This window comes from Tupaia chinensis, unplaced genomic scaffold (genome assembly GCF_000334495.1).
Source record: "Tupaia chinensis unplaced genomic scaffold, TupChi_1.0 Scaffold000066_1, whole genome shotgun sequence".
NCBI lineage: Eukaryota > Metazoa > Chordata > Mammalia > Scandentia > Tupaiidae > Tupaia > Tupaia belangeri.
In genome coordinates, this window is record NW_006159525.1 from 9,499,091 (window position 1) to 9,526,164 (window position 27,074).

The 27,074-nt window shown below is 37.2% G+C and overlaps 1 protein-coding gene across 2 annotated transcripts in view; it reads left to right on the forward strand.

The window, feature by feature from the left end:
• Nucleotides 1–27,074, forward strand: part of SPHKAP (SPHK1 interactor, AKAP domain containing) — a 201,968-nt gene that overhangs the window by 61,798 nt on the left and 113,096 nt on the right. For both annotated transcript variants that reach the window (XM_006141926.2, XM_006141927.2), the window contains exon 3: nucleotides 14,560–14,667. In XM_006141926.2, coding sequence (XP_006141988.1) covers nucleotides 14,560–14,667 — 108 coding nt within the window. The remainder of the gene's footprint in view (nucleotides 1–14,559; nucleotides 14,668–27,074) is intronic.

A 27,074-nucleotide genomic window follows, 5' to 3' on the forward strand; every position in this document is an offset into this window, starting at 1 on the left:
AGCACCAACATCCAAATGATTCATGGCCATTCTACCTACCACCCCTTTGTTCAGTGGCAAATTCTGTATATTTGCATGTACAGAATATTTTGCATGTCTACAAAGAATAACCCCAGACTAATGGTAGGATTTGGTGCACATCACACATTTCCCTGCATGTGTGCTCTCTTCATATTTTGCTTCTAACATTAAAATTACATTCGCTTCATTGATCTTGTAAGTATTACAGCATTGTTCTGGTTCTAACTGGGATTTGAATAGCAATTATCAGCTGGCCTCTATTTATATGTTTAAATTGCTTTTGTTTAAACCATCACTGATCATTCATAAACTGTACCACACCTGTGTTTCCTGATTCTATCTGTTTTTGTAACTACTGCATTTTATACTTGAGACTCAAACCTGGTTATCACATGCATGAGGGAAAATCTATGATCAACTTTCTTCAGCCAGCTGACATCTGCATGACATGGCAGAGCTAGATAAGGGTAGCTTGATACTTCTTATCACAACCCATCCCCAAGATCTAAATTGTCCTCTATGCTCTTAGCTCATCCTTATGACCACATTGAGATACAGGGTAGTTTCTAGGACACAGGTAATCGAGTGACACCAAAAAGCAGATATTCCAAACTCTACGTAAGTCACGTAGTTTGTTTCTTTTCTTTTCTTTTCTTTTCTTTTCTTTTCTTTTTTTTTTTTTTTTTTTTTTTTTGAGAGATTTTTTTCTATTGGGCACGTGCGCTCGCCAGACAGACAGAGAGAGACATAGAGACAGAAAGCGAGAAATCACCCCCCAGGGGGGATGGTCACGCCACAATCCCTTCTCCATTCTCCTCTCGGGATCTTGGGCACGCACGCACACGCGCCCAGTATGAGTTCTAAGCCACCGGGTTCCGGCAGTTGACTACGTGGGAATCCAGTGACATAGCCATTATGCTAACTGCTGGTTCCCACGTAGTTTGTTTTTTATCACACTAGAATGAATTATAATCCGGGTTTGTATACAAAGCTTCAAAATTATGTACATGAAAACATTGTTTTGAATATCTCTATTTCATATGCAGAAAGTTTCGTTCCTATGTGATATCTGTCAAAAGTGAGTTCTCTGTAAATAAGTATGTTCTATATTTATTAACCAGAAACAAGCATCATTAAATCACGCACATATTGCTGAAAGCATTCCATAGATAAGGACTCTTCTGCTACAAAAATACCACTAGTTTAGCAGAGGGAAGTCATTAGTATGTTTACCAGGAGATACAAAAATGTCACCTTCTTTCTTATCTAGGGATGTCACTCCTACTCTCTCCACTGTAAAAGGGATAGAATTAATTACAGGGTTGCTCTTAAACATTGCCTTCTCGACCTTCCCACCCAACTGTGTTTTTAACCTGGTGTTTTATACGTTTTTCTTTTTCCTTCATAATGGGGAATTTTTTTCCACAAAGGCTAGAAGAATTTCATTATTTTCCATTACTTTTCTAATAATCAGTTACAAGAGTTCCAGATTATAGTAGACATACAGTATAATGTAAGATTCCTTCACATCCAACCAAATGAAAATGCAAACTATGTCCTATGAATGAGAAAACATGATTTTTTTGTACTTTAGGAGCCATCTCTCTTTTTTGTAAAAGGAGGCTAAATAAATAAGAATCAGTCCAGTAAAATCTTTATTAAAAGGAAAATAATACCTTAACATTCAATGAAGTCTTCTGAGAATTGGAGATTATATTAGATCATATTACTGTGTTTTTGATGCCACACAGTAATTTTAACTCAAGTTCACATCACTGCTTCTTCTCAGCGGTCTATTGCTTTAAATAGGCATTATACAATTTATTTGTGAAATACTAACAAGGAATTCTATCCCAGAGTGGAAAACAAAAGATTACAAAACTCTCAGAAAGTTTGCTAAGTCATAGATTAAATCACCATTAAGTTAAATGTGTAAGATTACACAAAATTTTATGACTTCCATTCCTGTGTCTGTGTGTGTGTGTGTGTGTGTGTGTGTGTGTGTGTGTGCATGCCGGATCTTAAGTCTATTATAAAAATATAAGTCAGCAATTAAGCATTCATTAAGCCAATGACTAAACTTTCAAAAACTGTAAGAGAGGGACCAGCAGATGGAATAATGTTTACGTCACTGGACTCCCACGTATTCGATTGCAATTTTGAATCTCGGACCTGAAGGCTTAAAACTCACTCTGGGCACATGTGCGTGCATGCCCAAAATACCAAGAGGAGAATGGGAAGGGATGGCAGTGTGGTCAGCCCCCCTGGGTGGTGATTTCTCACTTTCTATCTCTCTCTCTCTGGCGAGTGCATGCACCCTATAGCAAAAATCTCTCAAAAAAAATTATAAAAAGTGTTTTTTAATTTTAAATTTATTTGCTTACATTTATTCACTGTGCATTATTACAGTATGCAAGATGAGATTTCTCCATCGAAAATACACTGTATATTGGCTTAGTCAAGGATATTACCATATTATTATCAACAAGTAATTTTCCATTTCTTGTTTTTTATATATTTTGCTTCTTTATTTTTCCCCCCTTCGGTTCCCTACCTCTCATCCTCTACCATTTTCCTCCCTCTTCCCACACTGTCTCTGATATTTACAGTTGCTTTACATGCTTTTTTTTTTTTCACACTTTATTGAGTAACAAAAAATCTTGATTAATCTAAGTGCTTTCAATAGCAAGTGAAGCTGATATGTACATATATATGAACACATGTCTGACTTTAGGCATAAAACCCAGTGAGTAGAATCAACATACTACAAAGTAGCTCCTAGCTGGGGCTATAGAGCTCATAGCAGTCATTAAATAGGTATTTTTGAATGCATTGTTTAATTTCAAGAAAAACAGTTTTAGTTTTGTTTTTGTTTTTTTGTGTTTTTGCATTTTTTTTTTCTGGAGAGGTTTTTGCCATAGGGCACGTGTGCTCGCTAGAAAGACAGAAAGAGACAGAGAGACAGAAAGCGAGAAATCACCCCCCAGGGGACATGGCCACACTGCAATCCCTTCTCCTCCATTCGCCTCTTGGGATCTTGGGCACACACGCACACATGCGTGGCATGAGTTTAAGCCACCTGGTCTGGGACTCTAACTGTGGTCGACTACGTGGGAGTCCAACGACATAGCCATTACGCTAACTGCTGGTCCCAAAACAGTTTTAGTTTTAATAAATCAAAATCAAAAAATGTTAAGGGAAATTTGCTTAAGACTTAAAGCCAGGCAAAAGGTTAGGATTCAGTTCAAATAGTAGGTAGATCAACAGTTCAAGAGAAGACAAAAATCCCTAAATCTGGAAAAAAAGGACAGAAGAAAATCAGTACTGTTTTAGTCAAAAGTTATATTTTATTTCACCAGTTCAGTCTCATGTAATTAATCTCTCTTCTTTTGAATTTGTAATGTTGCTGTGGTCTGATCTGTGCATTTAAATTTTGGAAGTTAACATTTAGTGTTATTATCAAATTTTCCAGACTTGTCCTACCATTAAGTAGGCCATTTTCTTGGTTGTTTTTGTATTCTTATTTCTGTGTGTCTAACTTTCACCTTCCAGGTATAGCACTCCCTTCATATCTTCTTGGTGAGCTGGTCTGGTGTTGGTAAATTCTTTCAGGTTTTATTTATCTGGGAATGTTTTTGTCTTTCTTCCCAAATGAAAGATAAATTGCTGGGTAATTGTTTTTCGGAGAGATTTTGTTTTGGAGAGATTTGTTTTGTTTTGTTTTTGCTATAGATGCGTGTGTTCGCCAGAAAGACAGAGACAGAGAGACAGAAAGCGAGAAATCACCCCCCAGGGTGGATGGCCATGCTGCAATCCCTTCTCCTCCATTCTCTTCTCGGGATCTTGGGCACACGCTCATACATACACCTGGTGTGAGTTTAAGCCACTGAGTCCGGGACTTGAATCGCGGTCGACTACATGGGAGTCCAGCGACATAGCCATTACGCTAACTGCTGGTCCCAATTGTTTTTCACTTAACACTTTTAATATATTTTCCCATTCTTCCCTTGCTTGCAGTGTTTCTAACAGGTCTGATCTTAGCCTCACGGGATATCCTTTGAAAGTAACTTGACACTTCTTTCTTGCCAATTTTTGAGTCTTGTCTCTGTGGTTTTGATCAATCTATCTACTATGTGCCTTGGAAAAGATATTCTTGGGTTGATTCTATGTGGTGTCTTTTGTGTTTCTTGAATCTGGATATTTGATTGCCTCTCTAGGTTTGGAAAGTTTTCTTCCAGGATTTCATGAATAAATTATCAATGCCTTTATTAGTTTCTTCACCTTCTGGGATACCGAGAATCTGGAGAATCTGGATGTTTGAGCATTTAATGGTATCTAGTATCACTCATAAGTTATTCTCATTTTTTTGAATTATTTTCTCAGTATTTTTGGTGAAATTTTCTAAGTAAGCGGTTTTGTCTTCTGCATCCAAGATTCAATCTTCTGCATGATCCAATCTGCTTTAAATACTTTCAAGGGAGGTTTCGACTTCCTGTATTACAGCCTTGATCTCTAATAGTTCCATTTTATTCTTTTTTATGGTATTTATTTCCTCATTCAGATCATTCAAGAACTTCTTCACCTTTTGGAACTCAGTTTCTCTTTTTTCTTGTATCTCCTGGAGTTCGTTGTCTTTCTTCTCTTGCATCTCTGTTAGCTTTGTCACTATGACTATTCTAAATTCTTCATCTGACATTTCCACAAGTTCCATCGTACAGTGTATAAATGATGAGGAGTTATTCTTTTCCATTGCTAGATCTTAGGGTCTGGAAGGTGAAGTCTGAGCAGAAAATCTTCAGTTGTCTTATTCCCTTAAAGGGGCCACTCACTACCTAAGTGCAGATGGCTTGTGGTTGGCCTTTCCTGGCTGGATCTTGGGGTCTGAAGGTTGAAGTCTGAGAAGAAAATCTTCAGTTATACTATCCCCTGAATGGGGCTGCTCAGAACTCACTGTTGTATATACAACAATTTTATGACTTTTTTTTTTTAGAGAGAGATTTTTACTATAGGATGTATGTGCTCACTGGAGAGACAGAGACAGAAAGTGAGAAATCATCCCCCAGGGGAGATGACCACACCACAGTCCCTTCTCCATTCTCCTCTTGGGATTTTAGGCATGCATGCATATAGGACTCCTGTGAATTTTAAGCCACCAGGTCCAGGACTCAAACCATGGCCAACCATGTGGGTGTCCAGTGACATAACCATTATGCAATCTGCTGGTCCTGAATTTTGTAGCATCTTAAGAGTGCTTGAAAGCATTAAAGAATAACTGGCCCAGCTCAGCAATGGATTTGTTTCATTGAAAGATAAAAGGTTCTTGCCCCACTGCTGGGAAAGCTGGTTTCCCAGCAGTCATGTGACCCCAGCTGTTACGAGCTCTTGGTCACCCTTCAGATACACCAAGCATGCTTCTTCCCTGAGCCTTTGTTTTTGCAGATGACCTCTGCCTGGGACGCTGCTCTTTCCTCAGATGGGTATCAGCTGGCATATCACTTCATTCAAGTCTCTGTTCAATGACACACTTAGAGAGGAGGCACACTTTCCAAACTAGCATCTCTTACCTCTTTATCCTTTTATCTGGCTTTATTTATCATCTATGTTGTTTCCATGAAAACAAGACTGCTTTGTTATTATCCTTGCTTTGTTTACCAATTCTCCAGTTGAAAAAACACGACCTACTAAGAAAAAAAAAGTTGATGTTCAATAAGTAGTGGCTGTATAAATGAAAAAGTAAATGAAAACTTAATATGATGAAATAATCTTTCTGTAATAATGATACTCTAAAGTTAGCACTGTGCATCAAGTTTATAATAATTCTGTTGAACATCATTTGAGGCAATATGAAATCTGTGTTAAAATTTTAACTTTAAAAGTATCTTAAAAAAGAAAAGTTATCTTAAAATTAAAAGCAAAATAAACCAACTGGTTCCATACCACAATGGTTAAGACAGTGCATAAGAAGCCATAATCCCAAGTGGCACAGTTCAAATCCCAGCCCCAGCAAATTGAAGAGCACACAGGGCACATGTCCTAAAGGGATATTGCCCCCCACTGCCTCGGTGGAGTGATTTCTTACTTTCCCTCTTTCTGTCTCTCCAGTGAGTGTATAACCCTATAAGAAAAAAAAAATCCAGGTGGGATGAAGAAATGGAGGAAATAGGACTATGCCAAGCCCATGCCCCATTGGGGGAAGCACTTTCCCCTGTCTTTAGCTCTCCCTGTCTCTCTTTTTCAAGCACACAACCTCTGGAAATTTTTTTAAAAATGAAAATAAAACATGAGGAATACCACTATGCACCTATTAGAATGATTTAAATAAATGTGAAAGTAAAAACTGACAACACCAAGTACTAACAAGGATGTGGTGCAACTAAAACCCTTGTACCTTGCTGGTGGGAGTGGGAAATGGTAACTCCACCTTAGAAGACAGCTTACCAGTTTCTTATCAAGTTGTGATCTAGAGACTGCCCAGTCTGCAGGTGAGTCTGCAGCCTGGGCTCATCAATCTACTAAGAACACACATACTCTAGGCCTTAAAGAGACAGCATCTTTTGGGGGTGAGGGTCAGGCTTTACTTGGATCATCAGACTTTACTTGGGAGAGGCCGACTGCAGTGTGGGAGCTAGTGAATTTTGCCTTGACTCTGGACGTGTTTTGTGATGAGGTCTCTTTCCAAACTTTCCCTGGGGACTTTTGGAGTGCACTTTGGGGCATTTTGCCCCGATGAGGGAGATACAGAACTGTTTACAATGGAAATGTCGTCCCTAGAGACAAAACAAAAATGTAAATTCAGACAAATTTTTTAGGCAAATGTTTATGACAGCTTTATTTATTTTTGCCAAAAAATGGAAATACCCCAGATGTTCTGAATGGACTTTAAAAAGAAAAAAAAATTGTGTACCTTCATACAGTGGAATATACTTTATATTTTATTTAAAAATTATTTTTATACTTTGCTATGGGGTACATGCACTCAGCAGAGAGAAACAGAGACAGAAAAGTGAGAAATAACCACCCAGTGGAATGGCCACACACAATCGCTTCCTCTCTATTCTCTTAGGATTTGTATGTACACATATATGTACCTGGTGCCTGGCATGTTTTCAAGCCACAGGGTTTTGACTCAAACCACCCAGTCACCCATTTGGAATTCAGCTGCCTTAACCCTCACCTGCTGGCCCAGTTCTGTACTATTAGAATGAAGTACTTTTCAGCAATAAAAGGAAACAAACTACTAATATGTACAACAAAATAGCAAAATAAAATGGATCTTAAACACATGATAACTGAAAGAAGGACACAAAAGGCTACATCTATATAATCCTACATACATGACATTGTGGCAAAGTTTCAGGGACAGATATCTGCTCAAAGGCTGCTAGGACTGGGTCTTTGGAGACAATTGACCAAAATAAGCAGAGAGGATCTGGGAGGGAGAAGGATTCTGTATCTTGATTGGACTGGAGATTATACAACTATATGCATTTTCAAAACTCATACAACTTTACACAAAAAAAGGTGAATTTTGTAGAAATGTGGTGTATATGTCAAGAAAATGTTAGCTGCAGGAGAGATATCATCATATTACAGAGCAAATATTGGGTCATTGGAAAAGTCAAAAAAAATATGTCATGACTTTTCCAATGACCTAATAGTTGGTAGCATCTGAGTCCCTGCATCCATTTTAATCAGCTCTTGGCATCTTTACCACTCACTATTCAAACCAAATTGAACCATGCACATTACAGTCTTCTCATGCAGGAAAATATCAAGTTTTCTAGAAAGAGTCAAGAACAGCAACAGGAGTTCAGAGAGTTTTCCCTGAGTGAAGCCCACAACTCTTCCAATGGGCTCCCCTGGGTCCCTTTATTTCTTAGTTCCTCTTACTTTTTCTCCTCTTGTCCCCAACATACCTTCCTTATTTTTGTGTGCACATATCGAAATGTGCACATATCGAAATGGTCTCATTGTAAGCCAAACAGTATGATTGAAAGTATATGCAAAAAAAAAATATTGGAAAGGATGATTCCTTTGGGGTGTGCTTCCAAGCCTTTTCTACATCATGCCAAGTAGTTTTTAAATAATGTTTATTTGGAACCCCTGAATAATAGTATGCACCAACTTTTTTTTGAAAAAAAAATTGCTAATGTCAAATGAATTAAAGAAAAAAAAACTTTGGAAAGTAGACTATAAGACTAGAAAGAGACAGTGGTTATTCAGATGTCACGGAAGTTTCCAGTCAGAATAACCTAGCACCAACTGCTCATAGGTAAGTGAGGAAGTCAGGTTTCAGGGAGGGAGTTCCTGTTCAAACGTGAAGAGTAAGGGGAGACAGGCAGCAGGAGATCCAAGAGTAATAACTCACAGTTAGAAATGTGAACAACCAAGTTCCGGAGAAAGGTCAAAGCTGGAAATGGAGATCAGTGAGTCATCCCTGCCGGGGTAATTAATGCTCTGAGAGTCCATGAGCTCTCCAAGGAAAACCGTTAAGGGAAGTAAAAGAACAATACATTGAAGACCAAAACAGGGGGAAAACTTAGGACATTACAAAAGGAAAAACTAGTTAAAAAATATATGTTTTTCCAATTTTTGCCAATACCTCCATACAATTCAAATTCATCTGTCAACACTCCAACCACACACGAAGTCTTTTGCTGCCTCTCCCCACCAGGTAGACTTGACCACTCAGTCTTTGGTGATAGCTGACCCAGACTGCTATTGATCTAAGCACCTTTTTTTCTTTATCACAGTCCTCTGAGTATTTACTTTCCTTCTATTAGTGTAATTTCCAGAAGGGCAGCTGTCATTTTTATTCATTTTAATATCCCTAGTGTCCAAAGTTGAAAAAGCTCAATGGACATTTGTTGACTAAAAGAAAGAAAGTAGAGAAGCCAAGAGGACAAAAATAAGAATAGCACATTATAAATAATAAGTAAAGGAACAGTAATCATCAAAAGTTTTGAAAAGGGCAGGAAAATGCTCTAATGAAAAAATATACTGTCTAAATTTTACTGTATTCTGATACAAATAACAGTCACATATTAACTGCCTAGTCTGTTATGAGGTTAGAATTACATGGTTAAGGTGCTGGACCCCCCTATGGTTGCATGCAGTTTGAGTCCTGAACCTGGCAGATTGAAAATCATGCTGGGCACGTGTGAGTGCACGCCCTAGACCCCGAGAGAAGAATGGAGGAGAAGCGATTGTAGCAGGGCTCTCCCCCCATAGGGGAGTGACTTCTCACTTTTCCTCTTTCTCTACAGTGAGCACATGCATCCTATGGAGTAAAAATAAATTAATAAATAAATAAAAATAACTTTATAACGGGTCTGGGGAGAAATGTGCACATATCGAAATGGTCTCATTGTAAGCCAAACAGTATGATTGAAAGTATATGCAAAAAACAAATAATAAATAATGTGGAAAAAAACCCATTAAATTGAAAAATGGCACCATAAAAAAATAAAAGAGCTTAGAACTTTAAGAACATTTTCTTGTTTGATCTTTGGAGTAACACTCTGAAGTGGCTTTAATTGTCCTCATGTAATAGATGCAAAAATTAATCCACAGAAGGTAAGTGACTTGTCCAAGTTCATTCAGTACATGACGGGATGGCCTAGAATTTCAGTTCTGCCTCCACCTCTCTGTGCTTCACTGTCTCCTTTAATTATATATATATATATCTTAAGCGTAAGGAATAGCTCAGTGTCTCAGGCTGTGTCTAGGTTACTGAAGAGTGTATTTCTCCCTCTGTGTCTCATGTCAGTACTAGATCTCTGCATCTCGGTTTTGCATAAGAAAGGAAAGTAGGAAAGTGACTGGATCTTTCGTTCTTACATAGGCAATTTATAAAATTTAAAGAGAAAACATGCCATTATTACTTCAAATACGTGAACACACACAGCACATCCATTGCTAGCTCTTCAGCTGAAATAAGTAAACCCGAACTAAAAATAGGAGATAAAAAAATAGGTGAGTTTTCCTCTTTTCCCTAGAAAGTGACTCTCTCAGCATAAAACCTCAAAAATCATGCAAATCTCAACCTCATATTCTTACTTACTTACTTACGAATCTCATATTCTTATTTTGAGCATTCTTCTTTTCTTAATAGTTTATCTAAGCCATTTAACCAAATGCTTTTCACAGGTTATAATTACTCCAAAGGTGCCAGCAGGTGGCGTGGTGGTTAAGGTGTTAGACTCCCACATGACCAACCACAGTTTGAGTCCTGGACCTGGTGGCTTGAAAATCATGCCAGGAGTGTATGCATGTCTGCCTGCCTGCCCAAAATCTGGAGAGGAGAATGGAGGAGAAGGGATTGTGGCATGGCCATCCCCCCCAGAGGGGGACTTCTCACTTTCTTTCTCTGTCTCTCTGTCTCTCTCCAGCAAGCACACACACACCACATGGCAAAAAAAAAAAAAAAAGAAAAAAAAGGAAAAAGAAAACTGCTCCAGAAATGATGCTCAGTGGTTCAATGAAACTTTTTTTTTCTTTTTTTTTTTTTCATTTTATCTGTTTATTTGGCTCTTAATGAACTGGAGACAGGAAGAGGCAGAGGGAGGAAGAAACAGAATTTCCCATTGCTTGGCATGGCAGGGGCCTTTAAATCACTTAGTATAATTGTTTCCAAGGGAAAAATGGGGGTAGGAGCTAATGGCTGACCTAACTACACTGACAGTTGACAATGAATCAGAACTGGAACTTAACCCTCCTGGTCACCCAGACGAGCACCCTATAGGAGAGATGAGTATATGCATAGACTGGGATTTGGTTAAACCTGAAAAGAGGGAAGGATCTGTGTAATTTCACTTGGCAGGTGGATCAGCATGTGATAGAGCACTGCTTAGGGGGAAGTCCGGGGTCTGAGAGCCTGACTCAAATTCTAATTCTGTACTAAGTAGAATTTGACGTGTCTAAACCTGGGTGAAGGCAATGATAACTTTACGATATCTAATATCTAGCTATCTTAATATCGATTGCACATTTATTATGTGCCAGGCACCGTTTCAAGCACTTTACACCTATTAGCCTGTAGAGTCTATCTCAAACTCTGAGGTTTAATTCAGATAATATGCATTACAGCCTTGGCCCAGAGTTCTCAATAAATGTATTATTCGGTCAATAATTAGAGAATATAAATATTTAGTAAACAAAGGTATAAATGCTAATAAAATTTGTGAGCGGGACCAGCAAATGGCAAATGGTTAGTTAGCTGAACTCCCACATAGTCAACTGCGTTTTGAATCCCAGACCCAGCAGCTTAAACTTATGCCAGGCATGTGTACATTCATGCCCAAAACCCAGAGAGGAGAATGGAGCCTCTAGAAAACTCCACAGAATACTGATGAGACAGAGTAGAATAAGTAAATAACATCTTAGTATTCTTTTTATTTTTTTAAGAGAGATTTTTGCTGTAAGTTGTGTGCGCTCTCTGGAGAGACAGAAAGAGACAGAGAGACAGAAAGCGAGAACACCCCCCGCCCCCCAGGGAGGATGGCCAAGCTTCAATCCCTTCTCCGTTCTCTTCACAGGACTTTGGGCATGCACACATGTGCCCAGCATGAGTTTCAAGCTACCAGGCCCAGGACTTGAGCTGCAGTTACTATGTGGGAGTCCAGTGACATAACCATTATGCCATCTGCTGGTCCTGATCTTAGTATTCTTATAAAAACTGACCATTGCACTTTTGAAAGATTCCAGGGACCTTTAGCAGTCCTAGGTTACACTTTAAGGACCACAATTTAGGTATAAATTTTAAGGTAACTGAGAAATTTTATAGCCAATTATCATGTTCATTGATAACCCAAGCTCATTATTTAAGCACCTGCCCATCCACAATTTAGGTATAAATTTTAAGGTAACTGAGAAATTTTATAGCCAATTATCATGTTCATTGATAACCCAAGCTCATTATTTAAGCACCTGCCCATCCACAATTTAGGTATAAATTTTAAGGTAACTGAGAAATTTTATAGCCAATTATCATGTTCATTGATAACCCAAGCTCATTATTTAAGCACCTGCCCATCCACAATTTAGGTATAAATTTTAAGGTAACTGAGAAATTTTATAGCCAATTATCATGTTCATTGATAACCCAAGCTCATTATTTAAGCACCTGCCCATCCACAATTTAGGTATAAATTTTAAGGTAACTGAGAAATTTTATAGCCAATTATCATGTTCATTGATAACCCAAGCTCATTATTTAAGCACCTGCCCATCCACAATTTAGGTATAAATTTTAAGGTAACTGAGAAATTTTATAGCCAATTATCATGTTCATTGATAACCCAAGCTCATTATTTAAGCACCTGCCCATCCACAATTTAGGTATAAATTTTAAGGTAACTGAGAAATTTTATAGCCAATTATCATGTTCATTGATAACCCAAGCTCATTATTTAAGCACCTGCCCATCCACAATTTAGGTATAAATTTTAAGGTAACTGAGAAATTTTATAGCCAATTATCATGTTCATTGATAACCCAAGCTCATTATTTAAGCACCTGCCCATCCACAATTTAGGTATAAATTTTAAGGTAACTGAGAAATTTTATAGCCAATTATCATGTTCATTGATAACCCAAGCTCATTATTTAAGCACCTGCCCATCCACAATTTAGGTATAAATTTTAAGGTAACTGAGAAATTTTATAGCCAATTATCATGTTCATTGATAACCCAAGCTCATTATTTAAGCACCTGCCCATCCACAATTTAGGTATAAATTTTAAGGTAACTGAGAAATTTTATAGCCAATTATCATGTTCATTGATAACCCAAGCTCATTATTTAAGCACCTGCCCATCCACAATTTAGGTATAAATTTTAAGGTAACTGAGAAATTTTATAGCCAATTATCATGTTCATTGATAACCCAAGCTCATTATTTAAGCACCTGCCCATCCACAATTTAGGTATAAATTTTAAGGTAACTGAGAAATTTTATAGCCAATTATCATGTTCATTGATAACCCAAGCTCATTATTTAAGCACCTGCCCATCCACAATTTAGGTATAAATTTTAAGGTAACTGAGAAATTTTATAGCCAATTATCATGTTCATTGATAACCCAAGCTCATTATTTAAGCACCTGCCCATCCACAATTTAGGTATAAATTTTAAGGTAACTGAGAAATTTTATAGCCAATTATCATGTTCATTGATAACCCAAGCTCATTATTTAAGCACCTGCCCATCCACAATTTAGGTATAAATTTTAAGGTAACTGAGAAATTTTATAGCCAATTATCATGTTCATTGATAACCCAAGCTCATTATTTAAGCACCTGCCCATCCACAATTTAGGTATAAATTTTAAGGTAACTGAGAAATTTTATAGCCAATTATCATGTTCATTGATAACCCAAGCTCATTATTTAAGCACCTGCCCATCCACAATTTAGGTATAAATTTTAAGGTAACTGAGAAATTTTATAGCCAATTATCATGTTCATTGATAACCCAAGCTCATTATTTAAGCACCTGCCCATCCACAATTTAGGTATAAATTTTAAGGTAACTGAGAAATTTTATAGCCAATTATCATGTTCATTGATAACCCAAGCTCATTATTTAAGCACCTGCCCATCCACAATTTAGGTATAAATTTTAAGGTAACTGAGAAATTTTATAGCCAATTACCATGCTCAGTGATAACCCAAGCTCATTAAGCACCTGCCCATCCACAAAGTGTCCCATCACACTGTTCTAGAAAAGAATGATGACAATGTGTCATCCCTAGGCAATAAGAAACATTGAGTGGGAAATTGTTTACTCATGTATTAATGGACATGCACTCTAGCACTGGAAATTTTATATAAGTTGAGAAAAAATGCAATATTTAAATGGTGTTGAGACACAATGAGATGTTGAATCATTTGGTTATTTATGAGTATGAGACTGCATCTTCAAAATACTTCTGAGTCCAAAAAGTAAGGTGTTTGAGAACCATATTTGGCTTCGTAAATTCATATATCCCCATTTTTTCTGTTTACCATACTGTTTCTACATGAAAAATGGTTATTTTAATGCAAGTTACTCATTCCTTATTATTTTTAAACTACACATAGTACCCTAGGTGTTTCAGGAGAATTATAGCATATTTCACAGCTAAGTTAACAGAGCTGAAAAATGAAAGAATCAATATTACACCTAAAGAAAAAAATGACATTATTTCACTATTACATATTCATGGAGTATAAAAGAGCACTAGCATGAAATGAAGTTGGCTTCCCATTGCCAGTTGGACCATCCTCCGATTGTAAATCATGCAACAACGCACATGGATGCTTCCAGGGTCTGGATTTGAGGAGGGAAAGAATCAGCTTTAACATTGGTGTATTCCTCTCAAGGCAATTCTTGGTTGAATATTTTATCCATCATATGGTCTATTTTCCTGCAATTTTCTTTCTGATATACAGATGCTCTGAGGAAAATAAGTCACTGCAGGATTTTTAGGAAAGAGCTGCATGTTTGAATGCAAACCTCGATGAATAAGCACTGAGGTTTTTCTCGGTTCCCACAGGTTCTTTGCAGCAATAGCCTGCTTGAGTCAACAGATTATTGGTTGCAGAATCAGAGGACGCCTTGCCAGATTGGTTTTGTGGAAGACAAGTCTGAAAACTGCGCTTCTGTAAGTATGCAGAATTCTGGTGTTATTGTTTGATAAAGCAGAGAAATGACCTTGCGTATTGTGCTTAAGAAATAATTTTTGTAATTCTTTAAATGCAAAGTTGAAAAGGTATCTGTATGAGTTTGCTATTGTGTTACAAGACAGAAATACCCGAAATTGGGTAATTGTTAAAGACAAGAAGTTTATTTGACTCATGATTCTGGGGGCTGGAAAATCCAAACGCATGACATCTGGACCCATGGTGCTAAATTACAGCATGACCAAGAGAAGCAAACAGGTCAGTAGTCATGTGCAGAGAAAGAGGAAAATGGACTTTTGCACCTCTTCTCATGCTTCAAGCCAATTGGATAGTGTTCTTCCATTAGGCTCCACCTTTTAAAGTAATATCTCCTCCCAAAGCTTACACTGGAGATGAAGCTTCCAGAACATGAACTGTTCTTTTCTTTCTTTTTTTTTTTTTTGGAGAGGTTTTTTCACTATGGGGTGCGTGCACTCGCCAGACAGACAGAGAGAGACGGAGAGACAGAACGCGAGAAATCACCCCCCAGGGGGGATGGTCATGCCGCAATCCCTTCTCCTCCATTCTCTTCTCAGGATCTTGGGCACGCACGCACACGTGCCTGGCGTGAGTTCTAAGCCACCAGGTCTGGGACATGAACCGCGGTCGACTACGTGGGAGTCCAGCGACATAGCCATTACGCTAACTGCTGGTTCCCAGAACATGAACTGTTGAGGCACAAACCATATCCAAACCAGAGCAGGATCCTTTTAGAAATATGTATTTTAGAGTGTTTATATGGAAGGTTAGCAAAATAACTTACGGAACTAACGTTTCCACTCCAGTCTTGCTCATTCTAATGGGTAAATTAATCTGGTCATTCTTTAAAAAGGAAAAATGTATGTATTAGGTTGTCAGGAAAGTCATGATGCATTTTTACATAGAAAAATGTAAAAACAACTGACAACCCAATAGTTTTTTTAAAAAAAAAATGACTGAGAAAAAAATTCATAAAAAGAATTCTGAGGAGAAATAGAAGACCACTCAATAGATTTCTCAGATTCTTTCCATATATTTTATAACCCTTGCTGGTAGGTATTTTCTGACATGAAAATTCTATAAAAGTTTTCTACCATTCTTATTTTAATGTACTGAAGCTGAAATTTTCATGCAAAACCTTCTTTCTCAGGAGAAAAGAGGTTTTTATAGATAAGAAATATAATTCTTATAGTTAAGAATGTGGTACTTCTTGTCAATATGAAATATGCTTCTTTTTACACATTCTACAAAGATACATGTTTCATTTTGATTAAGTCACCTGGAACTGAAGGGGTCACGATTACACTGGGGGATGGCACTTCCAAAAAAGGAGAGGAATGTAATGTATTTCTCATGGCTAATTGAATGCATCAGCTATGAGCTATTCCTGGAGGTAAGTTGCACGCTAGCATTTCTGTTAAAAGCCAAAAAACGGAAGCTGAAAATGACAGGAGAAGTTTTTTTATACATAATGAACAGAATCAAAGAACCAGAACTGTCAGACAAAGGATATTAAAAAGAAAAATTTACAATATAGAGTCTCACAACACATGAAATGCAGAGTCCATTTATTTGATAGACTTAATTGAATCTCTTTGTTTAGGCAAATGATTGTGATACTCCTACTTCTAGTATGTTTGATCTTTTGTCCAGAAAACTAGTAGCTGGCTTAAAATTTTAGGGAAAACAAGCAGGATTAGGTGACAAGTAATTTAATAGTGATACCTTCTTGAAGTTCAGTTTTGAGGTAGGATGGAAAATTCAAGCTTTTGCTGATAATAGATCTTTAATTACAGTTATAAAGTGTCAAAGAGAAAAATGGAGGGTATCTATGGCCACTTTGGTTAAAGTTGTCATCAAACAGCTCCCATATTGGAAAGTCTTCCACTTGGAGAACACATGAAAGCAGGGGTCCTACTAATGTGAAGGGCAAAGAAATCTCTGACCTTTGTATTTTGGGGATCTGAATTGCAGGTATATAATTAGAAATGTTAACTTTTATATCCAAATTTTGGGATAAGCATTGAAACTTCCTATACGGAAAAAAACTCTTCTCCCATCCCTTGCCAATTCTAACAGACTCAAATTTGGACTTAAAACTTCCTGATCTCCTCAACTCTTTGTTTGCTTATTATGTCAGATGACATGAGTAGAGTGAAGCTGATTTGTTCTGCCTTGATGACAGAACCTAACCACAAGTAAAAGGTGCATTAGAATATTTGTTTCTCTTCAATAGCTTGTAATATTGAAACTAACACAAACGTTAAAAATTGTCCTCACTCTAAACCTAAAAGAAATTTCAAGAGCCCTGTGAAAAACTAAAACTCATCCTTATCTCCCTCAAATATTCTGTAGTCATGTTTTCTTAATTTCTACATCCTCTCTTTGTATAAGTGGTTGAGTGAAATAGTCATGCAGGGGTAGCCAAGATGGTCAGAAATACATACAATTGTTTTTCAAATATTCCACATCAACATAAAAACAGATATAATTTAAAGAGAAAAAAAGAGACTATTTAAAAATAATATCTGCATTACATTTTAATTTTAAAAATTAGTTTTATACAATCATTCCAAACCTAAATCAGCTTACAATAATCACCACTGAATCTGTGCAACTACTCTCAATGCTTTTCCATATTTTATTTTATTTTATTTTTTTAGAGGTTTTTGCTATAGGGTGCATGAGCTCACCAGAAAGAGACAGAGAAACAGAAAGTGAGAAATCACCCCCCAGGGGGATGGCCATGCTGCAATCCCTTTTCCTCCATTCTCCTCTCGGAATCTTGGGCACACACGCACATGCGCCCAGTGTGAGTTTAAGCCACTGGGTCTGGGACTGGAACTGTGGTCAACTACATGGGAGTCCAGTGACATAGCCATTATGCTAACTGCTGGTCCCCATATTTTATTATTTTGTAATCTGTTTATAACTCTGGGGATCTGACCCTAAGTTAATTGTTGCTTTTTTAACCCTTTTTCCCTGATCCAAATTAATAGCTTATTCTTTCATGTCCAATTTAAATTGGTTAAGTGTTTACTTTATAGAACTCCAACTACTTAGGTTAGTGGTCTCTTAAAAACAAATACCTCAATGTACCAACATTTTCTAAGTAGACACTCAAAATATCTACTTAAAAAAATGTTGAGGGATAATGCCAGGCTTTGAAAACACTCCCAGTGTTGTATGTATATCTCAGGAGAGGCTGTTCGTTTTCAAGCAGTAAATGATGTGTCTTAGTCATTTCTGCGGTTGGAAACTGCATTCATTTCACAGCTGATATGAGGCGGTCAGTGAAGAGAAGTTTGAAGCATTCAGAAATAGTGTAGGCATGCCAAAGAGAAACCACTATGCAGGAAGTCTGCTTCCAAAGTGCTCTGAAGTACCCTTCAGTAGATTTTTAAAAACATATCAAGTATGAAAAACGTATGTGTTTATCTAAATGAAATTCCCCTATCAATCTACTTTATTTTTCTCTCTAATTAGCCACTCAAAAAAAAAAAAATACTTATGAACCTAGGATCTTGGAGGTTTTGTTTGTTTGTTTGTTTGTTAACCTAATTATTTAAAAGAAAGGGAAAGTCCAGGAGGGTAATGGAATTGGAAGCCAATCTCCAAAACCCAACATGTGAAGTTATAATCTTTTTTTTCTTTTTTTTTTTTTTTAGAGAGGTTTTCACTATAGGGCGCATGTGCTCGCCAGACAGACTGACAGAGACATAGAGACAGAAAGCCAGAAATCACCCCCCAGGGGGGATGGTCACACACCGCAATCCCTTCTCCTTTATTCTCCTCTTAGGATCTTGGTCACGCACGCACACGTGCCCAGCGTGAGTTTTAAGCCACTGGGTCCAGGACGCCAACCGCGGTCAACTACATGGGAGTCCAGCAACATAGCCATTACGCTAACTGCTGGTCCCGTGAAGTTATAGTCTTAATAGAGATCTTTAATGTAAGTGGTAGGAATTGCACTTTTCAGTACTCTTGATTTGTTTTTTAATTAAAAGCTAAATTAGTCCTTTATATTTCTCTATTGCTCTTTGTTGTTCACTAGAACTTAATTTTTTGTTTTTTTGGGGGAACCATCTTTTGGTTTAATGTTTCGTTTGTTTTATCTTTACCATTCATGTTATTTGCATTCATGTCTACTGTCAGGTTCTTTCTTATGTATGTGTACAATCCAGTGGTTTTTAGTACATTCATGGAGTTACATCCATCACCATAGTTAAATTGAGAACATTTTCATCAGCCCAGATGGAAACTTCATACCCCGTAGTCATCATTTCCAACCCTTTTCACAGCCCCACTGCGGCAGCATCCACCAATCTACTCTGTTCCTATAGATTTGTCTCTTTCAGATATTTCATATTAGTAGAGTGATACCCTATGTGATCCCTCATGATTTGCTTTCTCATTTATCAAGTTTTCAGTGTTCTTTCATGTTATTGCATGTGTTGCCATGGCATTTCTTTCTTTGGCCGGATATTATTCTACTGTATGGATAGACCACTTTCAGTGATCTATTCATCAGTTCTCAGATATTTGGGTTCTATCTTATTCTGACTATCATGAATGAAGGTGCTATGAACATTGGTCTACAAGGCTTTTTGTGGATGTATATTTTCCCTTCATTGGATATATACTCAGGGGTGAAATTTCTAGGTAATAGAGTAACTCTTTTTTAATCTTGGACAGAACTCTCAGACTGTCTTGGACCTTTTTACATTCCCACCAGCAGAATATGAGGGTTCTAGTTTCTCCACATCCTCAACAATCATTGCTTACTGTTTTCTGTCTTTTTTATTGTATCCAACCTAGTGGGTGTGAATTAGTATCTCACTGAGAGGATTTTTGTTCTTTTATTCTTTTTTTAAATTTCAGTTTAGCTTACTTAGTCCATGAGTAAGAGAGACAAGGAGAGAGACAGAGAAATACCACTTCTAATAGGTCTTGATGCCCCAACTTCAGCCAGCCCTGGATAATGGGCATGGAGTATGCAGGGAGATCTTCAGTCACAAGCCTGGAGCCTTCCCACGTAGGTCAGTCTCAGATGACTGCTTCATCACTGCCCAGCTACACGTTTTCTTTTATAGCACAAAGATGCTTTTAATTATCATTAAGTTTGCAAAAAAAATATTAAAATGAAGTCTAGACATGAGGCTGCTTAATTGAATTGTTTTCAGTTAATATATAAAATAATTCAGTTAGGCTCTTTTCTTAGTGATCATTCTAAGACTTCCAGCTTTCCCCCTCCGAACAAATTATACCCTCTTTCTTGCATGAATTTTAATGGACAAATGATGTCTAAATGTGTTAGATTTGACTCAGATTTGTAAGTAAGTAGATCAAGCTCTCAAGTAGGCTCTAACATTAACACATGACATTGCAGAATAAGATATTGACAGCTGTTCCATGGATTTTCCATGCTAATGCAACCCAGGGGCAGCAATGATGAAAGATTTCACACATTTAATTTTTATTTTATTTCACCAAATATATCTGTACATTTTCTACTCCATTGTTTGAAAAAAAAAGTTAAGGAAAGCACATACATCCCATTTAGTAACTTTTTTAATGAAAGACTCTACATTCACATGATCAAAGAAATATGTAATTCTAGAAATGCTAAGTAATATTTAAAATTATCTTGTCCAAATGTTTACCAAGTTCTCGAGCAGCTTTCCATTTTTTTCTTAAAAAACTAAATTCGATACTAGCCAGGTGGCATGGTGGTTAAGGTGCTAGATCTCACATTGAGTCCCTGACCCAGAAGTTTGAAAATATGATGGGCCTGTGTGCGTGCATGTCTGAAATCCCAGGAGGAGAATGGAAAAGGGTTGCGATGTGGTCGCCCCTCCTGGAGAGTGATATCTCACTTTCTCTCTTTCTCTCTCTCTCTCCCTTTCCCCTCTCATGAGCTTAGTTAATTTCAGACTTACAGAAAAATGTCACTAGTGCAAAGAATTTCCAGATTCTCCAAATGCTAACATTTTACAACATCTCATTATCCACACGCATGTGGGTGTAAATACATGTATATGATTGGGAGGGTAATTTTGAACGTATATTGCAGACATGATCCTCCTTTATCTCTAGATACTTCATTGTGTAAAATAAATATTGCAAACCAGGATTGAGTCTGATCTGCAGACCCTTACTCAGACTCCAAACTCAGTACTCACTGCACAATAACATTCTTTAAATATTTATTCAACAACTTTTAAACAGGAGCTAAAAGCTGCCTGTGGAAAAGTAAAAAAAAAGAAAGATTTCACACATTTAATTTTTATTTTATTTCACCAAATATATCTGTACATTTTCTACTCCATTGTTTGAAAAAAAAAGTTAAGGAAAGCACATACATCCCATTTAGTAACTTTTTTAATGAAAGACTCTACATTCACATGATCAAAGAAATATGTAATTCTAGAAATGCTAAGTAATATTTAAAATTATCTTGTCCAAATGTTTACCAAGTTCTCGAGCAGCTTTCCATTTTTTTCTTAAAAAACTAAATTCGATACTAGCCAGGTGGCATGGTGGTTAAGGTGCTAGATCTCACATTGAGTCCCTGACCCAGAAGTTTGAAAATATGATGGGCCTGTGTGCGTGCATGTCTGAAATCCCAGGAGGAGAATGGAAAAGGGTTGCGATGTGGTCGCCCCTCCTGGAGAGTGATATCTCACTTTCTCTCTTTCTCTCTCTCTCTCCCTTTCCCCTCTCATGAGCTTAGTTAATTTCAGACTTACAGAAAAATGTCACTAGTGCAAAGAATTTCCAGATTCTCCAAATGCTAACATTTTACAACATCTCATTATCCACACGCATGTGGGTGTAAATACATGTATATGATTGGGAGGGTAATTTTGAACGTATATTGCAGACATGATCCTCCTTTATCTCTAGATACTTCATTGTGTAAAATAAATATTGCAAACCAGGATTGAGTCTGATCTGCAGACCCTTACTCAGACTCCAAACTCAGTACTCACTGCACAATAACATTCTTTAAATATTTATTCAACAACTTTTAAACAGGAGCTAAAAGCTGCCTGTGGAAAAGTAAAAAAAAAAAAAAAAAAAAAAAAAGTCATTGATTTCAGAAGTCAGCCAGCCTCTGATCAAAACAAATACTGATGTTTCAGAAAGTTTACTTATTTTAGAAAGTAGTTTAAGCAACCATCAAGGCATACTTGGGCAGGTATCCTCCTGGGAGGTGGGGGTGAAAGGGAATTTCAACTCTCACCTCTAAAAACTTATTCTTGTCAACTTTATCCAGTGCTGTTCTCCAAGAGAGAAGCTTTAACATTCTGTTTCATTATCTTGGCGTATTTCCAGGAGTTTTAATACCCACCCCCCGTTGGATGGGTCTAGAAGGGATCTACTTTGGATGCCTGCTCCTTAATTCAGCCCCAGACAAAACAGATAAAGCAAGGCAGCACTGGTCTGCGTAGCCTCACCTCGTGCTGTGCCATGGCTCCTAGGGCCCCTCGGGAAATCCTAGGTCTTGGAGAAAATATTCAGACTCTCAGTCAAATGAAATGTCCGCTAAACCTTACCAGGCCTGCAGGAGCCAAGGAATGGAAAGGTCATTGTTTTTGGACCCATTACACAGAGGGATGGTGGATAAAACTCACTAATCAAAGCAGCTGGTGGCTCTACACCTTTGAAGATCATGTGTAAGAAACCAAAGAAGTGATTAATAACACCAAAAAGAATGTAAATAAATAAATGAATAAAGCTAAGCCTAAGTGCACAGCCAAATGATGCAGTCCCAGTTTTCAGTACATTAGTTGTAGGAGTGTAAGAGGACAGGATTTAGATTTTGCCCATGTACTGAACAATGTCTTGAATCCTAAGGCTATTAAAGAAAAAGTTTTTATATTTTCATTAAAAATTAGGTATAACTTGTATCTCATAATTTATAGGTAAAACACTACATGATAAAATTGTTCAGATAACTGACTTTAAAAACTGGTTCCGGAATGTATGATTTATGTCTAAGAGTTAGATACGTGGAATGAGGCTTACAATAATCCTTGAATTGAAAAGCAATTCAGAGGAAAATACAGGAGATTATTTAAATGACTATTTAAGATTGATTCATATTCAGAAGCCAGTTGAGAAATATCTACTTCAGTAAACAAGACAAATGACAACTGTAACAAAATAAATATGTAGACAAAATGTTTGACAAACTCAGTGTTAACTTCAATATGTAAAGAGTTTCCACAATTTAACTTCCAATAGCAAAGATGGCAAAAGCCAAATATAAAAATTCACAAAATAAAAATTATACCTTTTGGTATACACATGAAACAGTATCAGCCTCTCCAGTAATGAAAGAGATGCAACTGTAACCAATACAGGATTTTTTAATAAATAAACTGCTCAAGATGTTATAATATTTCACCTAGTGTTGATGCAAGCACTGTAAAAAGCGTATTCTCTGCCACGAACACCTGGAGTATGATAAAATTAGCGTGAGCTCTCTGAAGGGAGATTTTGTAGTATGCGCAACACAAGACATTTCAAATTGATCCACTTAGAGCAATAAATTGAGGGCCAGCAGATGGCCTAGCAGTTATGTAACTGGACTCCCACATGGCCAACCGTGATTTGAGTCCTGGACCCGGTGACTTCAAACTCACACCAGTTGTGCATATGTGTGTATGCCCAAGATCTCAAGAGGAGAATGGAGGAGAAGCAATTGCAGCATGGCCATCCCCACTGGGAGATGATTTCTCACTATCCCTCTCACCGTCTCCCACACACACATACTTCTCCCTCTTTCTCTCTTCGGACAAGTGCACATACCCTAAGACAAAAACTTCTACAAAAAAAGAAAAAGTAAGAAATTGTGAAGATATGACCAGAGTTACATGCAGACTGGTATAAAATACTGTTAATGTACAAAGTGATATATCTAAGGCAACAGAATGGAATGATTCAGAACACAGGTTCTGCAGTTAGGCTGCTTTGATTTGAATCCCAGCTCCTCCTTTTTCTAGCTATGTAGTCTTGAGCAAATTAGTTTGTCTCTGTGCTGCAGGCTCCTCATCTGCAAAACAGAAATAACAATAGTATTTATCTCATCGCTCATAAAGTGCCAAAGAAATACCTGTACATAGTGAGTACCATGTAACCATTCAATAAAATGAAGTATGTGTGATGGCAAGAATTGGACAAAACTACATGCCCTGCACTATGGTTAAAGAAGCTGTGGACAGCTGAACCATACAGACTTATGCATCCCTTACACACCAAATTTGAAAAGTAAACAAAGAAACACTTAAGCATATGGACAACAAATAAATCAAGATAACTCCAATGGTTTTGGCTTGAGCCCTGAAGACTAAGGGAGGGAAAGGTAGGTTGGAGGTGAGAAGGGAGTGTTGATGTTGGATGTCCTTTATTTATCCAAGTGAAGAAGTCACATAGGTAGTTGGGTGTACAAGCTGGAGTCGTTGGCAAGATCGGGGTGAGAGAAAGTTGAGAGTCTTCAAGGTGACCCTTGGAAAGTCAAGAACTTCCAAATCAGCAGAATGTAGATAAAGAAGGGCGCTTGTGTTGAACCACTGGACACTCTAATAATAAGTGCCCAGACAATGACCTGCATATCCTAGTCTCCTTAAACTAGGAAGAGATCATTATTTTAGCATGTAAAACTGGTTTTAAATCCATAACGAAGTATTTTATGTATCTTGACATTTTTGCCAATAAAAATGCAGTCAAAATAATGGATCTGAATGTTTTTAAACCCTGGATGTTTATACTGTTTCTCAAGTATTGTCTTAGATTCATTTTGACAGAAGAATAGATTATTAAAATAGCTTGGAATAGCTTTGAGTTTTAAATGTCATACCATTTCTGCTATGATAGAAATTTTCCTCTGAGGAGAAATCCTATCAATCAAGAGAAGCCAGTGACAATAAACAATCTTGCTCATTAAAATACCTTTAAACTTTAGGAAGTGAAGCAAACCAGACTATGAAAGATAGGCATTGTATGTCCCTGCTAAACATATGCAGAATGTTTGCACGCTATGGTAGAAACTGAAAGATTGGAATGTGTAACAGTGGGAAAGACAATTGAAGATAATAACTGAATAGGAGAGGGTGGATGATGGGGAGAAAGGAAAAGGATTGGGAGAGAAAAAGAAGCATTTAACAGAAATGGAAATGAAAAGTTATCTGTTCAGGGGCCAGCAGGTGGTGTGGTGGATAAGGGTTGCTGGACTCCTACATGTCTGACTGTGGTTTGAGTCCTGGACCTGGAGATTTGCATTCTCACTTTCTCTCTCTCCACGCCCCCTCTCCATCCCTCTCTGGTCATATCAAAATTAGTAAATAAATAAATAAATATATAAAGTAAAATAATTATTTTTTAAAAAGTTATCTGTCAATGATAATGTGCATCTTTCTTTGACCATCAAACCTAAAATAAGTTAAAAATACAGGATACAGTCTCTGCTATCTGGCTTACATTTTTTATCATTTTGCTGAAATTGTTCTTCTTAGTGTCACCAAATCCACTGACATTTCACTGTTTATATCACCCAGCTCTTGGTAGAACTAACTGAATTCACGCCTCTTCTCACCTTCTGAACACTAGCTATTTTCTCCATTCCCTGGCTTCAAGAGCAATATTTTCTCTCCTAACTCTTCTCCTGCCTCTGGGGTCACTACCTTTTTGTCTTCATCTTGGACTTCTGATCCTTCTGCTTGGCACTGTAATACAGTGTTTCCTAAAGTGTGTCCACATGTCTGGTCCTTGCATGCTGACTGCTCTCCTATGGAGCCATTTCATTCTGATTTATTGGCTGCAGCTCGGTCTACATGCTAATGACCATCACCTCTGGGCTGCAGACTTATTTCCAAGTACCTGTTCAATGCATCCACCTGAATATGTCAAAAAATAGTCCAAATAAAAGGCTGAAGGCAAATGTTCAAATATATGTAGTCTCCTAAACTCTCCATTTCTACTGATAGTTTTGTAGTCTACACATGTGCCCAAGCTAGAATCCATAGACTCACGTTCATCTTCTTTCTTCCTCCCTCTTCATCTCAAAGTGGTTATCAAAGGTATTTTGGTTTTTCATTGCTGGCCTTTCAGCCTTACTATCACTTTTATTGCCTAAAGCTCCCCCAACCCCATTTCTTCTAAGTATTTCATATGAAAAAATAAAAAGCAAATGAACACAGGGGGAAAAATAAGCAAAAAAAAAGCCATATATATATATTCACTTTATCTTTTTCTCCTGACATCAGCAGCAGCCCCTAGTTTCTATATTTATTTTAAGGTTTTAATGGCCTGAATAACTAAATTCCCAGTCCCCCACTGCCACCCCCAGCATCATCACATAATTCCTCCAGGGGTTGCTGAGTCAGTTCCATACCTAACACAAGACCAGAATTCTTATTTTTAATTTAAATGATTATTAATTCTAAAGGACCTGATTCATCATCTTTATTCTAATTTTTAAATTGTCATGCAAAATTCCAGGCCAATGAAAAATGTTTTTGACATTGGCACACTTTGACGTTAAAAACATATTCATAGTATTCCCTTGCCAGACTTAGTGGTAGCAAAATAAAGTATTGACTAGTGAATATATTTACTGTATATGCTAAACAAACAGAATGCACATGTATTTTCCTATTCAAACTAAGTGACTAGGTTTCCATTCATAAAACCACAGAACCTGAGAGCTGGAACCTGAGATAGTATATTGCCCATTACCCTCATTTTTCAGTTAAGAAAACAAAACAGCAATGAAGAGAACAGAGCTCTCAAGGCTGCATAGTAAACACCAACAGAGCCAGTCTGAAGCCCAAGCTTATTGGTTTTTTTGTGTGGTGAGTACGACACTTTTTTTAATAGTCTGATATTCCTCCAGATATTACAAAATTTTATGAAAATGTTGTAAGTGGTATGATTTCTTTATTATAGAATTAATTATCACGCTTATTTGAGGTTTATAAGAGTTGCATTACTAATCCATATTGAAGACCCAAAATTAGTATTATTGAAAAGTTCCCAGATATTTGACTTTTCTATTATTTGCAATAAATTCAAGATTGCTATATTTGCATGTAATGTATTCTCAGATCACATCTAATTATATCATCCACATGTATAAATGTCACGAAGACCTGATAGTTCTCTATCATCAAGCCAAAATATCATTGTGTGCAGTCATCTCAAGAAGTGATGCCCACACTTCATTACCCACAGGCATTTCCTAGGGCTTAATGATGTGCAAAGTACTGGGCCAGAATCTCCAAAGGATACAAAAACGCGGGACAAAGAGATCACTGCCTCTTAAGAAACTCATACATCCAGATGACTTTAGCATAGCCTAGGATGT